We start from the raw sequence: 16,310 nt of genomic DNA on the forward strand, positions 1-16,310 counted from the left end.
CTAGCTGCAGCTCACTTAAGTTGCTGAGCAGGCTCGAAGCAAAGTAAGGGTGCGGCTAGTTAAGCAACTAGTTGCAGCTCACTTACGTTGTTGAGCAGGCTCGAAACAATGCAAGGGCGCGGCTAGTTAAGCAACTAGCCGCAGCTCCCTTAATGTTGTTGAGCGAGCTCGAAACAACGCAAGGGCGCAGCTAGCTACGAGTTGGCTCCTCCGCGCACGGGTTTTCCATACAAAGTGTGGTCGTTCAAGGGAGATAACATAAAATTTAAAAAATTTGATTGCTCAAACTTTGGCAACTTAGCTTTTCTGTTGTTTGCTTCCCGGCAAGGCGAAACTTTCTTGAACGACGCCTGGCCCATATCATCATCTTCTCCTTTCCACGCCGGCAAACTTGTGGGCGAGGGAACCTTTCTTTCCTTGAGAGAAAAGAAAGAAGAGAAAATAAAGATATAGAGCCTTATGACTCGTTACCGCTTACCATGGAGTAGGTGCTGCACAAAGTGTCAGATCATATACGCCAGCAGATAGAAAGCATAAAATTGACAAAATGTGCGGAGCACATGGGCTTTACTTATGCACGGGATCTGCGCCCGGCTTTGTACAAAGGATCACATGCAACAGCGGCAAGACTTGTACAAAAGGGTGGTTGCCGGACAGGGTCCGACAACCGCGCCTTACGGGTAAAACTTACGAAGAGGCTCGATGTTCCAGGAGTTGCTCACCGGAATGCCACCTTCGGTCTCAAGGCGGACAGCGCCAAGCCTAGTGACTCGTTTCACTCGGTAAGGGCCTTCCCACTTCGGCGCCAACTTGTTGGAATGATTGCAACGTTATTCCCTTTACTTGACTCTTTGCTTTGCATGCTTTTACCCTACGCTTTTAGGGAACTTGTCGGTGCAGGCACCTGAGCCGCGAGCGCTGAGTGCGGGACGTCAGCAGCCTGCTAGCGGTGCCGCTACCGACAAGAAACCTTGTCGCGACTAGCTGCAGCTCACTTAAGTTGCTGAGCGGGCTCGAAGCAAAGTAAGGGCGCGACTAGTTAAGCAACTAGTCGCAGCTCACTTACGTTGTTGAGCAGGCTCGAAACAATGCAAGGGCGCGGCTAGTTAAGCAACTAGCCGCAGCTCCCTTAATGTTGTTGAGCGAGCTCGAAACAGCGCAAGGGCGCAGCTAGCTACGAGTTGGCTCCTCCGCGCACAGGTTTTCCATACAAAGCGCGGTCGTTCAAGGGAGATAACTTAAGATTTAAAAAACTCGATTGCTCAAACTTTGGCAACTTATCTCCCTTACTCGTCGGCAGGTTAACGTGCATGGTGGTCCTGAGCGCTCCGAGATCCACCGGCTCGATCTTGATCTAGCGAATGCATGGTACCGTGAGTACCATGACGCTGCCGGTCCCGCGCCTCCTGAGATGGGCGCGGTGCATGCACGGACGCCGAGGTCTTGGAGTGTGCCCGGTCATTGTGGGAGCCGGCTACGCCGCCGACAGGCAGCGCAGCCTCGTCCTGGGACCTGGCAGCACCGTGAGTTCCCTCGTCGATGCGTGCCCTTCCGTCGGCGCCTGCCCCACCAACCGTTTGCTCCGGCGGTGGCTGGCCTGGCGCGGACGGAGTAGCTGCCTCCGAAACTTTCTTCTTCGGCGGCATGTTGATGAAGATGATGAAGATCTGGCTCACAAGAACGCCGGATCTGGTTCACACAACTTCGACGCCCCCTACCTGGCGCGCCAGAGATGCCGGGGCTGCTGATCCACGGGCACCTATGGGACCAGCGGACCGGGTCCCTTTTGGTTCGGCGAGGGCGGAGGTCGCGCAAAGAGCAGATCGAGGCGAGTCACGCGAGCGATTTACCCAGGTTCGGGCCGCACGGATGCGTAAAACCCTACTCCTGCTTTGTGGATTTGTGTTGATTTCTAGCTCGGGAGCGCGGAGTGCTATGGTACACACCGGCGGCTAGCAGGACCGAGCATGGGTGGACGAACTGGCTAACCCCCTCCCTCGTTGCACTCGGGCCTCCTTTTATATGCTCAAGGGGTTACCGACATAGCAACGGAGGTAAAGGGCAAAAATGGAAAGGTGCTTGTGGTAGGTACAGCTACCTGCTACAGTGTTATCATACCTAACCCTGGCGGCAGGGGACAAGGGCATTAATTGCCCGTCTGTGTCGCCTAGACAGTACCGAAAGGGACCGCTAGGGACGCCACCGTTTGCCACGATGGTTATCTTGTCAGCGCCTGCTTGCCACCTCGCACCCCTAGCAGCACGGCCTCCTGCCACGTGTGCTTGGGAGGGTCCCAGAGCGACACGTTGGCAGGTGTGCTGGAGCGCGGGCGCGAAGTGGGGTTTTCCCGCGGCAAGCTCCTTGCCGCGGTCGTCGTGTTGTCGTGTTCAGGAGCTTGTCTCTCACCGGGCCTTGCCGGGACGCACGGCGCGTCGCGGCAAGCTTTCTTGGTATGCCTTGAGTGGTCTTCCCGGCAAGCTCCTCTTGCCGGGGTCTTGTTTCCTTCCCGGCCAGCTTCTCTTGCCGGGGCCTTGGTTGGCCTTCCCGGCAAGCTCCTCTTGTCGGGGCCTTGTTTTGAGTACTTTGTTCTTGAATGGTCTTCAAAGTAGCCGCGGAGGGTCTTGGCGGCCACCGCGGCAAGCCTTGCCGCGGGATGCTGCGACTGCCCGTGCACAAGTTCGGGATACTAGGGTACCCCTACTCTAGTACACCGACGTCATGGATCATCCAACATGTTGAACTTGCTTTTCCCCCTCATGCTAGCCAAATTCTTTGCACCAAGTAGAGATACTACTTGTGCTTCCAAATATCCTTAAACCCAGTTTTGCCATGAGAGTCCACCATATCTACCTATGGATTGAGTAAGATCCTTCAAGTAAGTGGTCATGTTGCAGGCAATAAAAAATGTTCTCTAAATATGTATGATTTATTAGTGTGGAGAAAATAAGCTTTATACGATCTTGTGTTGTGGAAGCAACAAAAGAAACGGACTGCATAATAAAGGTCCATATCACAAGTGGCAAATATAAAGTGACGTTCTTTCGCATTAAGACTTTGTGCATCCAACCATAAAATCACATGACAACCTCTGCGAAGGGCCTATCTTTTACTTTTGTCTTATACCTTATACAAGAGTCATGGTGATCTTCACCTTTCCTTTTTACATTTTATCCTTTGGCAAGCACAATGTGTTGGAAAGATCCTGATATATATAGCTAATTGGATGTGAGTTTTCATGAACTATTATTGTTGACATTACCCTTGAGGTAAAAGGTTGGGAGGCAAAACTATAAGCCCCTATCTTTCTTTGTGTCCGATTAAAACTTCATACCCATAAATATTGCGTGACTGTTAGCAATTGTGAAAGACTAAATGATAGTTCAGTATGTGGACTTCCTGAAAAGCTCTTACATTGACTCTTTTCGATGTTATGATAAATTGCAATTGCTTCGATGACTGAGATTATAGTTTGTTAGTTTCCAATGAAGTTTTTGATTCATACTTGAAATTGTGAATGAATTGTTACTTTAGCATAAGAAATCATATGACAATATATATATGTTGTTGTTCTAAGAATGATCATTATGCCCTCATGTCCGTATTTTATTTTATCGATGCCTCCATCTCTAAACATGTGGACATATTTTTCGATATTGGCTTCCGCTTGAGGACAAGCAAGGTCTAAGCTTGGGGGAGTTGATACGTCCATTTTGCATCATGCTTTTATATCGATATTTATTGCATCATGGGCTGTTATTACACATGATGTCACAACACTTATGCATGTTCTCTCTTATTTTACAAGGTTTACACGAAGAGGGAGAATGCTGGCAGCTGGAATTCTGGGTTGGAAAAGGAGCAAATATTAGAGACCTATTCTGCATGACTCCAAAAGTCCTGAAACTTCACAGAAGTCAGTTTCAGAATATATAAAAAATATAGGGCGAAGGAAGCACCAGAGGGGGGCCACCCACCATCCACGAGGGTGGGGGGCGCGCCCTACCCCCTGGGCGTGCCCCCTGCCTCGTGGGCCCCCTAGCAGGCCTCTGGTGCCCATCTTTGGCTATATGAGGTCTTTCGCCCTAAAAAAAATGATAAGCAAACTTTCGGGACGAAACTCCACCGCCATGAGGCGGAACTAATCTAGGGCTCCGGCGGAGTTGTTCTGCCGGGGAAACATCCCTCCGGGAGGGGGAAATCATCACCATCGATCCTCTCATCGGGAGGGGGTCAATCTCCATCAACATCTTCACCAGCACCATCTCATCTCAAACCCTAGTTCATCTCTTGTATAAAACCTTTGTCTCAAAACCTCAGATTGGTACCTGTGGCTGTGGGTTGCTAGTAGTGTTGATTACTCCTTGTAGTTGATGCTAGTTGGTTTACTTGGTGGAAGATCATATGTTTAGATCCTTTATGCATATTAATACCCCTCTGATTATGAATATGAATATGATTTGTGAGTAGTTACGTTTGTTCCCGAGGACATGGGAGAAGTCATGCTATAAGTAGTCATGTGAATTTGGTATTCGTTCGATATTTTGATGAGATGTATGTCGTCTCTCCTCTAGTGGTGTCATGTGAACGTCGACTACATGACACTTCACCATTGTTTGGGCCTAGAGGAAGGCATTGGGAAGTAATAGGTAGATGATGGTTTGCTACAGTGACAGAAGCTTAAACCCTAGTTTATGCGTTGCTTCGTAAGGGGCTGATTTGGATCCATATGTTTCATGCTATGGTTAGGTTTACCTTAATACTTCTTTTATAGTTGTGGATGCTTGCAAGAGGGTTAACCATAAGTGGGATGCTTGTCCAAGGAAGGGCAGTACCCAAGCACCAATCCACCCACATATTAAATTATCAAAGTAACGAACGCGAATCATATGAACGTGATGAAAACTAGCTTGACGATAATTCTCATGTGTCCTCGGGAGCGCTTTCCTTTATATAAGAGTTTTTCTAGGCTTGTCCTTTGCTACAAAAAGGATTGGGCCATCTTGTTGCACCTTATTACTTTTATTACTTATTACCCGTTACAAATTACCTTATCACAAAACTATCTGTTACCGATAATTTCAGTGCTTGTAGAGAATACCTTACTGAAAACTGCTTATTATTTCCTTCTGCTCCTCGTTGGGTTCGACACTCTTACTTATCGAAAGGACTACGATAGATCCCCTATACTTGTGGGTCATCAGTGAGCAGCCTATATGATGCAACAACAATAAGCACACAAGCAAGCAAGTGATACAACACAATATAAGCTTGCACAAGTAAAGGTGAGAGATAACCAATAGTGGAGCCGACAGAGACAAGGGTATGTTATCGAAGTTCCTTCCCTTTGAGAGGAAGTACATCTCCGTTGGAGCGGTGTGGAGGCACAATGCTCCCCAAGACATCATTAGGGTCACTGTATTCTCCTCACACCCTCACACAATGCAAGATCCCGTGATTCCACTATTGGTGCCCTTGAAGGCGGCGATTGAACCTTTACAAACAAGGTTGGGGCTCTCTCCACAACCGAATTGGAGGCTCCCAACAAAACCACGGAGCTTCACCACAATGGAATGTGGCTCCGAGGTGACCTCAACCGTCTACGGTGCTCAAACACCCAAGAGTAACAAAATCTACACAAGAAAGTATGGAGGAATCAAGTATCCTTTGGTGGAAGTGTAGATCTAGGTCTCCTCCTTCAATCACTAGCAACTCAACAAGTTTGAGTGGCTAGCTAGAGAGAGAGAGAGATCGGGCAAGAAAGCTTGAAGGGAATTAATAGTGGAGAGAAAGAGGCAAGAGGTGATAGTGGTAGGTGGAAGAACCTCCCTTATATACCAAACCCTAAAATCCAACCGTTACTGCGAAAACAGCACTGCAGTGGTACAATCGCTCCTCATCCCGGTACAACCCGAACTCACGGGTATACTGCAGAAACCCTACCAAGCAGTACAACCGGACAGACAAGCGGTAGTACCGGTTGTGAAGAACAACCGCTCAGCCACCGCTCAACCACCGCTTTGAAACAGAAGGGAGTCACCCCTGTGAGCGGTGATCGAGCGGTACTGCGCCGGTGCAACCGCCTAGCCCTGGTACCCCGGGTGGCTAAGTCCTTGTGGTAGAACCGCTTAGGGCACCGGTGGTACTGGTGTGTAGAGTACAACCGGAACAACCGGGCCACCATCGCCCGAGTACCGCATCAAACTAGAACCATGTCTGGTAGTTGAGCGGTACTTGGCCGGTTTAACCGCCAATGAGCTCCGCAGATACTTTTAAGCGTGGTGGCGGTACCACTGCCCAAGGGCAGCGGTACAACCGCTTGGTCATATACTGGGAAGTTCAACCCCAGGGTATCACCCCCAGGGGGGAGGTTGGGCCGGTACCAAGGGCCAGCGGTACAACCGCTCGAGCGAGCGGTACAACCGCTGAGAGATCACAACAACGGTTGAAAACTAAGGAGAGCTCTCTCTCAAGCAAGGAACAAAAGGCCAAGGTGGGTGGGGAAAATGTGTACGTGCAATGATTCACCCAACTCCTTCCGATGTGGATTCCCTCTTAATAGTACGGGTTTCCTACGACCAAAGAGATAAACACATAGACAAACACCGTCTTCGATCTTTTCCTTCCAGAGAGAATAACTAAATGATGCAAGCCTAATCACCGAGAACCTGAAGCACCTAACACAAGATTAGACCAACGGAGAGTTGTCATTATCATCCAAAACACAAAGTAGAGAAATGACCTTACACAGAGGAACAAGACGTTGGGTTTCTCGCATAAAACTAACTTCTAGAGCATCCATGTCCCAAAACCAAGCAAGAAAGATGGATTCCACCTCCTCCATCTCATGATTGAGTTCAGCACGGATCACCAAAAGCTTCGCATGACAAGCAGAAACAATGATCATATCCGCAAGTGGGTAGAATCTCATGGAGAAGCAGATTATAAACTTAGACATGACTTCTTTCGCATCCAGAGGGACATTGCGACGATCACCATGAAAGAAGTCATCGATGAGAAGGGGATGTTCCACCACGGCCCTATATCGCGAGCTGACGTTCGAACTCGCATATGCATGCAACGTTGGGACCTCACGCCATTCAAGAAGCTAGGGTCCATCCTCGATGATATGGAAGGATGGAACTACTAGTGATCTACGATGCTGATGATGATATGTGTCGGTTGAACTTGTATACTTTCTGCGGCGATGAAACTTTGTGATGTCTACGGTCCATGCCGAACTTGCGTAACACTACTTTGTTAGTTTGGGTACGATGACCTACGTACCTCTAGTTAATTAGTTTGCGTACTATATGTTGCATCTAGTTGCTAACCCTTTCTTTTCCGTGTTGCTCTAGTATTTTTTGTTGCATATGATTGTACATTCTCTAGATGAAGATGCATCTCTAACAAGTACCTAGATTTTTAATGATGAAGAAAAGGGAAGGTTCCAGGAGTGTACGACGAGTGGCCTGAGTGTCAGGCACAAGTGGATGGGGTCTCGGGCGCCAGCCATAAAGGCTTCAAAAGCAAACAAGAAGCAGAAGTAGTTACTTGAGGTTCACGCTAGCGCGAGAGAGGACTCATAACCGTCGCCTCATGTACTGCATAGTTTCACTCTCACTCATAGTGATAGCTCTTCTCGCGTATATCATTGTTTAGATGGATGACGATGTAGTTGCAAGTATTCGAGACTTGTATCGCTATATTCGAGATTATGACGAGAGACGACTTTGTGTTGGATGATGATTATGATGATGATATGATTTGATGAGACTATTTGTATGTATATGCTATAGTTACATTTGTATGTGTATGATATGATAGAGATTATTGTATAAAGCCCTAAAAAAATTCAGCAGCACAAAATATGGAGGAGAAAAAGAAAATTCAGAAACTAATAATAGTAGCGCGGGGTATGACTTTAGCAGCATCGAGTTCTTAGCAGTAGCGCTCTTTGTTCAAGGGCGCTACAGCTATTAGCAGCAGCACGTGTTGGAGACCGACGCTGCCGCTATCCCTAGATAGCAGTAGCGCGGGTCAAACCGCGCTACTGATAAGCGTTAGCTGTAGCGCCGTATGAATAGCATGGCCACCCGCGCTACTGCTAAGCATTTAACCCGCGCTACTGCTAGGCTTTTCACTAGTAGTGCTTGAAGACTTACCTGAGTGATTGGGCGAGAACTAAGTGACCTTAACTCAAGGGGAATAAGGTGAAGACGTGGTCTTCTCAGTTCAATCTCAGCCTCCCTAACCAGACGTATAGTTGTCACAACAGCTGGAATTGGTCTACCAAATCTTTGTCTTCGTCAAGCAACTGGTTCTGTCACTTCACCCTTTACTTACAGTTTAGCTTCGTGAAGTCTATGCTTGTCTGTTCCATTTGAATTCATTGTGTGAAGACTATCATCTCTGTTTGCATAATTGGCTTCATAATGTCTTCCTATTTTGATCTGCTCTACCTAGCTGCTATCTGTCTTCGTGCTTTCATTGTATTGTTTCCTTGACTGTAGCATGACCAGTGTAGGTTATCCTCCGCTGCATCCTGTTTAGGTATTATTTGATTGTCTATCTTCGAAGACATTGCTTGTCTTGAAGACTTTCATAAAAATTGCCTATTCACCCCCTATAGTCGATAACTAGTACTTTCACTTTGCCAGCGGAAGGGCTATGTTTTTGAGATGTTTCTTCGAATTATGTTAGGGTTTGTGCCCTGTTCAGGAAGACGAGACGATGGTGGCTCCCTGAAGATGGAATAAGGTCCTCCCCGTTCAGCTCCGTGCCGGTGGTGTGTTTAGCATTGTCGGTGGGGCGTGTGGAGATGTGTCTCTGGTGGATCTGTCTTTGGTGGATTTGCTCAAATCTAGTCATAGTTCCTCTACATTCGTGTGACTTCAGTTTGGATCCTTCCGATCTACACTACTCTTCATCGGTGACGGTTGCTGTTCTGCTGCGCTGGTCCTATGGGGCCTTAGCACGACGACTTTTCGACTGTCTACTACAAACGTTTTGTCCGGCTCCAACGAGGAAGGGGCGATGACGGCGGCGCACCTTCGGCTCGCTTCAGTGATTGTAGTCGTCTCTAGATGGTCTACGGATTTAAATGTAATTTTTATTATTTCTGGTATTCATTCTACTGTTATGATTGAAGATAAGTAGATTGAAAGTTTTCTGTAAAAACATGACATTATTCTGATGAGTTTTTTTCCGGTGAGTTAAGTTTTTTTTAGGAAAAAAGGATAGTGATGATACGGAGGGTTAAATTTTACACGTTAAATTTAGCAGAAGCGCCCAAGATGCTCTTACCGTCTCAAACTAAAGATCTTCTGTTCATCCTCGATCCAACGGCGGTGGTCAGTCCTTATTTTAAAGCTTACTAACCCCACACCACCACTCCCCAGCCCCCGGGTCTCCGGCGAAGTCTCCTCGCCCCTCGCGCTCTGCATCTCGTCGGCGACGAACCCAAAACCCTCACAAATCCTTTCCTGATGTGCGGTTCACAGTCCGAATCCTCTGTCGTGTAGCAACTCCGATCGAAGCGGCGGGAGGGCCTCGGGTCGAAGCGCGCCTCCCCCATGGCGACGACAGGAGGGTCCCGATCTGGGGTTTCGTGGGCGGCGTTCGCTCTGCTAGCGGTGGTGCTCGTGGGATGCCTCGGTGGTGGCGTCTCGGTTGCCGAGATCAGGCGACAGAAGAACGTGCAGGTGGCGCTCCGGGCCAAGTGGGCCGGCACGCCGCTGCTGCTCGAAGCCAGGTGAGTGGTTTCCGGCACGATATGCCGGTATACTTGTCCTTGTTTGATCGAGATTTTTCGTTTTGCACCGATTTAGTGGTCCTCAGTAAGTTCATTCTGTGGTTTGCTGGTTTACCACTGGGACCTGGCGATCCTGGAAACTAGTAGCGAGCCATTCTGCCGATGCCTGGTTAATTAATATGTTTAGCTAATTGTGCTAAGAATTCAGTCGTTTCCTTCTAATTGTTAGAAACTTATTAGTATAGTATGTTGTCGAACAGTCATGCGCACTATGCAACACACTAGAATACCACTCACCGGTCAGTAATATGCACTCGTGGTTCAGTAACACACATTCACCAGATGAACTATGGTGTTTATAATAAACCAAATCCTACCAAATTACAAAATTATTGCAGTGAGAGATTAATGAGGTTTTATGTTTCATAAACTATTAGACTCTAATGTGACAGATAAGAGCACCATGTCTCTTCTGTTCACTTGAAGGCTGAAACATTTGCTTTCGTTGCGACACTTGAAGGCTGGTAGTAAATTTATTTCATTGTTCTTGACTCAAGATTATCTTTGTGTGCTATTGTAGCCAAATTTATTATATGTAGCCAGATGCTGTACTGGTACGTTTTAGATCTAATCGAGAAATATCTTTCCATGAGGAAACATAGATAAATGTAGTACATGCTAATGAATATTTGCATCACTGTTGTTGTTGGCCAATATTACTTGTTATTTTTTCTGGAAATACCTAATCCTGTCCGTTTACTACTTTGATTAGTGAACTGCTTTCAAAAGAACGGAAGGATTATTTTTGGGATTTTATTGGCCATTGGAAGGAACTGGACAAAGGATCTGAATGTCTGACAGCTAAATGTTGTGCCCAGAAGATTGTTGAGGATGTTCGCTCATTTCTCAGCGAGCCACTGGCTTCAATTTTTGAGTTTTCTCTTACACTTAGATCAGCATCGCCAAGATTAGTGCTTTATAGGCAGCTTGCAGAGGAATCTTTATCTTCAGTTCCTGTCAAAGATGATGCACTAGAGCAAATTTCTGGCAGCGGTGCTGTGGAAGGAACTTGCTGCTGGGTAGATACAGGAAACACTCTGTTTTTCAACTCAGATGATCTACATAAATGGCTCGAGGGATCAGGCGAAGGGTAAGCATCTTCATCTTTTATTTCTTAGTCACTTTGTTTAGGGCTTCTGGCTACAGGGTTGAAACTCAGAACTTATGTTGAACAGAGCTACGGACTCCACTGGACAACCTGAACTATTTGACTTTGACCATGTATATCCTCGCTCAAATATTACTGCCCCAGTTGCTATATTTTATGGCGCTGTTGGGACAAAATGCTTCAAAGAGTTGCATGTTCATCTGGCAGAAGCATCAAAGCAGGTGACATACTCTTGACTTGTTTTCTGGTATATTTCAAGGCATCCGAGGTCTTGAGAAAACAATGAACCATGGAAAGTAAGATACATGGTCTTATACAGGGGCATTGTATATCAAATACCCATTAATATATATGGTGTTAGAGCGATACTTTTAATGAGTGCTTAGCTACCATGTCAACATATGGACTGTTTGTATTGGAGCCCAAGTGCGCCATGCTAGATTTTGGTATTACCAGCCACTTTTTGCTAGGTTTTGCTCTTAAGTCATCGTTCAAGCCGAATATTTAATTGTGCAGCTTCAGTTGAATCAAGGAACAGAGAATTATCTTCCACCAGCCTGTTTTGCTTCCATGTCGGACCTTAAATTCCTTCCCACCTTCTCTTGAATTTGCTCTGTAGCTTCAGATGTAGCTGCCATTCTTTTAGTTGCATGTACCTCGTTGATTTCCTTGCTATTCACACATAACTAACATAGATAATAGAGAGTAGAGAATAACTGTGGTTGTTTTAAGTCCCAGAGTATCTTTGGCTCGTTCATGATTCTATGTTGTAACATGCATGTTGATGCATGGAAATGTTGGTAGTCTATTTCTTTCCAAACCAGTAGCCTATGCAACTTTGCCAAGTACATCTAATTACCAAAATACATGGCTTGCCAATATTTTGTCATGGCAACTTGGGGGTGAACAAACCAAACAGCCTCGTAATCACTGATAGCCTATTGCTTCTTGCTGTTTCTAGTTGATAGTCCTAATAACTGGAAGTTCATCTTCCACATGGTAATAGAACTTAGATGAATGTAGTCATATCACTGGTAATATTTGTGAGCAACTGAACATATATTGTTTCAATGAATCATGTCAAACCTCTGCATGATAGTACTTGGTTATCCTACTATTTGGATCCTGAATAATTTGTATATGTATTAACCTCTTCCTGGACAGCAACCGCATATGTAATGGTTTTAACTTTGAACATGTCTGTAGATAGTCAAATGTGTCTTATTCTAATGGTGAAATTGATTCTGTTTTTATTAATCTAGTTTTCTTTGCCATCATATCACACTTTATGTCTTCTTTTGCTTCTCTAATTTTGCTGCATTGGCTGTAAGCTGCAAATGTCTAATATATAGTATATGTTGTATTCAGGGAAAAGTCAGATATGCACTGCGCCCTGTTCTGCCATCTGGATGTCAGGCTACATCTAGCTTTTGTGGTTCCATTGGTGCTGCAGATGCAGTCACTTTGAGTGGTTATGGGGTGGAACTCGCCCTAAAAAACATGGAATACAAAGCCATGGATGACACTGCTATAAAGAAGGGTAACTCTGCTTGTGCTAGGTGTTTTATTTGCACCGAGCATGCACTCATCTCCACTCAGCTCTTAATAAGCAAGAATTCCAATATGTGATTTAGTAAATCTGCTGCATCCCCTTGAAAATGACCAAGTAAAAATAACTTACACACACCTCTTTGTCTGAAATAAATCAGTTGGGAAGACGAGTTCAACCCTTTTTGTCTTTTGGCTGCTTGATGCTGTGTGCGTACGGGTGGGTGGCTGAGCTGGGCATCGTAGCTGGCAGCTATATATGTTCTCTCTTCTTGTAAGGTGTGAGATTCAGCATGTAGGAGTAACTACACCGGGTTGAAACCTCTGTCCTACAACCGAGTGTAGGTACTCCCACATGCCAAACCTTAGGGAGTAACTACACTCAATTGAAACCTTTTTCCTACAACCAGGTGTAGTTATATTGACATGCCGAATGTCACAACTTAGAGAGTTTGTAGCGGTAGTATGTAAAATCACCTAACCACACTCATTTGTAAGATGCATTTTCCGTATATGTTTGAACATAAAAAGGAGTATGTCCAAAAGAATGCATACCACCTAAAAAATAGTAACTATATACTACCTACATGGCCTTACATACTTTGTATTGTGGCCCGCACTCCACAGTGTGCTATATACTCTCTAGTCTCTACATTTTTAGAGTCGTATCGTGGGCGCGCACTCTACAGTGCGCTATATACTCTCTACATTGTTAGAGTTGGCACGTGAGAGTAGCCACACCTGGTTGTAGGAAAAACGTTTCATATATATATGTATGCATATTTCAAATCTTAATGATCCTTATTTTGTTCTTCCGTATAACACACACTCAGTCACAAATTTCATATCTTAATGATCCTTACTATGTTTTTCCAGGTGTTGCACTGGAAGATCCTAAAACTGAGGACCTCAGTCAAGAAGTCAGAGGGTTCATATTTTCCAAGATTTTGGTTCGTTTAGTTTAGTCATAACAATAACTATGGTGACTATTTATTGCATATGGAGAAAGTATTCATCTTTTTTTATCCTCGTCTATTGTTCTCTAGGAACGCAAGCCAGAGCTAAATGCTGAGATAATGTCCTTCAGGGATTATCTATTGTCATCAACAGTATCAGACACACTTGAAGTTTGGGAACTCAAAGGTATTGTTGGCCATTGTCTTGATTCTATCTGTCCTACAAGTTATAACTGTGCATCATGTGATGACATAGAAGCACCTCTTTTATATATGTTCTTCTCCACACTACAGATTTGGGTCATCAAACAGCACAGAGGATTCTTCATGCATCAGATCCTTTACAGTCAATGCAGGAAATCAATCAAAATTTCCCAAGTGTAGTTTCTTCACTATCACGAATGAAGGTAAGTGCCATATCTGGAGCTCCCTTTTAACCTTCAGCTATGCACACAAGTAATGACATTTGAAAAAAAGTGAGTTGTAAAGGTGTTGTTTGTAAGGAAGTTCATATGAACTACTTCCACTGTTCCAGGTTCAGATTATTAACAACTTTTTAATATCGTACAGGTTGACGATTCAATCAAAGATGAAATCATAGCAAACCAGCGAATGGTGCCACCTGGCAAGTCATTAATGGCTTTGAACGGTGCTTTGATTAATATCGAGGATCTTGATCTCTACCTGTATGTTCTACCATACTTCCTGGATAATGGTGTTTCTGATTATTTACTTTGTTTCCTCACCTTGATGAGCTAACTTCAACTTAATTTGCCTTTGTGTTATGCCCAATGTGGATTTTAATCAGTGTATCCTGGCAACAACTGACAACTAATTTTTTGCTTCTACTTGTCATTAGAAACCTGGCAACAGAGCATGCATTATCACAAGTGACAGTTTCGAAATCATAATGAAAGAAGATTGTACAAATAATAGTGTGTTGGCTCTTTTCAATTTACTCAGAGAGAAAAATGTCGTGTTTTCTCCCAAAGCGTGGCATACACCATTTATCCTGTGTCTGATAAGCCCCTCTCCAACTGCAACAACACTCAGCTATAACCAAACAAGAAAGAAAGAGCAAGCGCGCAACCAACTGATTAGAGAATTTTAGTCAAGAAGATTATAACAAATATGGCTTTTATTCCTATGATTTTGGGAGCATATGAAGACAATGATGGACATGTGATTTGCTAGTTGCAATTCCGGTTCACTTATGTAGCATATAGGGGTTTGCTAGGTTTTGCGGTGGGGTTGGCATAACCGTATAATAGTTATTATTATTGAAGCAGATCAATTTGGGATTCATTTCATTTCTCTACTGGTCTACTTCCTTCTCCATCAGCTCTTTGTATTTCCTGACTCTGGCCCTTTTTCTTTCTTTGCTCTGGTTTTGGGCTCTACTTGACATTACATCACTAACTTCAAAAGTTTGTGTTAAAATGCTCATTGATTTTACAGTTTGACATAAATATATTATATATAATAACTAGCAAAATAGATATTTAACTATGATTTATCTGGCAGGTTAATGGACATGGTCCGTGAGGAATTGTCTTTAGCTGATCAGTTCATCCGATTAAAGGTGAATTTTATTTAAGTGTACTATTAGATGTGTTACCTGGCTAGTTCTTTTTGTTTGTTAGTATTAGTAATGGACAGCGCATCAGCACCTATCTGTATATTATTGGAGAAGCTAGTTGAATCTCGTTGTTGAAAAAAGGAAATCTAGTTTGGCCAACTTGATTAGGGCATCTCCAACGTTATCCCCCAGCAGACAACCCCTAATTGTCTGTGGACACGTCAACCGCTAGGAGTGCAGTTACCCAACGCTAAACCAATTTTTTTTACCCGGTATCCGGACATTTAAACGATTCCAAACTAGATTCAGATATAGTTCGAATATATTACATCAAACTTAGTTCAAATTTACATAAAACTTAGCTAAGCTACTCTAATCTACCTAATGAACTGAACTTGGATCTCCAACACCATCTGGGTTCTGCCGTTGCCGCCAACGCTGCCGTCATCGTTGCTCCAGTCGCCGCGGCATCCGTCCTGGGCTGCGGCGACACGCTCGTGGCGGAGCGCCTTGGCTTTCTCCTCCGCCCGCCGGCCGGCCTCGCGCTCGGAGATGAGGATCCCCTCCCGTGGCGCCTCGGTGTTGAGCCGCCGGTGGCGACGGGCGTCATATTCCTTGGTCGTCTTCGAGTGGTCGAGCGCCCACTCGATAGCACGCTGTGGGTCGGCGAGGATGTGCGGCGGCGCCACCTGCCACATCGCGAAGGACATCGAGTGTTGCGAGGATGTGACCGCTCCGCGCTACGAGCTGCTTGAGCCGTCGAGGACTATTTCACGGCGGCAGGGAGGGTAGGCGCTGACTCTGAGGAGGTGGGGGGCGCGGCGGCTGGGACGACAATGCATGAGAGGAGCCGCGGCCCTGTGGGGGCGGTGTGTTGAGCAGCGAGGCCTGTAGCGCCTCCGAGAGCTGCTCGCTGACCTCCCTCTCGATGTCTGACCAGTTGATGTCGTCCTCCTCCTCGCCGGAGCTTGATTCAGCCCCGTCCAGGGACGCGGGCGCCACCTGGGAGGAGGATGGCTGCGGGATAAGGACAACGATCGCGCGGACGAGAAGGGTCCCGGTGACAGGCGGCGGCTTAGGGGTGCGGACAGGGTCAACCATGTTGGGAGCCCGATCCGCCGTCGCGTCGAGGCGGCAGCTGATCGGACCGGAAGGTGCCGAGCAGCCACGCCATCTGGCAGCGCTCCCGCAACTCCTTGGTTATCCGGCGGGCCATCGCAGGGGTACACGGGGTGGTGGTTGGCCGCTAGGGTATGGGTGGGCGGTGGAGAGTTGAGAGTGGGAGTGAGGGAGAGGGGCCGGGTTAAA

The 16,310-nt window shown here is 45.9% G+C and overlaps 1 protein-coding gene across 3 annotated transcripts in view; it reads left to right on the forward strand.

The window, feature by feature from the left end:
* Positions 1–9,369: 9,369 nt before the first annotated feature.
* The window catches only part of LOC123045395 (UDP-glucose:glycoprotein glucosyltransferase), a 22,342-nt gene continuing 15,401 nt past the window's right edge, over positions 9,370–16,310 (forward strand). The window contains exons 1-9 of one of the 3 annotated variants that reach the window (XM_044468459.1): positions 9,370–9,751; positions 10,524–10,901; positions 10,987–11,140; positions 12,288–12,459; positions 13,344–13,417; positions 13,514–13,610; positions 13,718–13,830; positions 13,994–14,109; positions 14,948–15,005. In XM_044468459.1, coding sequence (XP_044324394.1) covers positions 9,573–9,751; positions 10,524–10,901; positions 10,987–11,140; positions 12,288–12,459; positions 13,344–13,417; positions 13,514–13,610; positions 13,718–13,830; positions 13,994–14,109; positions 14,948–15,005 — 1,341 coding nt within the window. In that variant the 5' untranslated portion in view covers positions 9,370–9,572. The remainder of the gene's footprint in view (positions 9,752–10,523; positions 10,902–10,986; positions 11,141–12,287; positions 12,460–13,343; positions 13,418–13,513; positions 13,611–13,717; positions 13,831–13,993; positions 14,110–14,947; positions 15,006–16,310) is intronic. The other 2 variants (XM_044468443.1, XM_044468451.1) reach the window with 2 other exon arrangements.

This window comes from Triticum aestivum, chromosome 1A (genome assembly GCF_018294505.1).
Source record: "Triticum aestivum cultivar Chinese Spring chromosome 1A, IWGSC CS RefSeq v2.1, whole genome shotgun sequence".
Taxonomy (NCBI): domain Eukaryota; kingdom Viridiplantae; phylum Streptophyta; class Magnoliopsida; order Poales; family Poaceae; genus Triticum; species Triticum aestivum.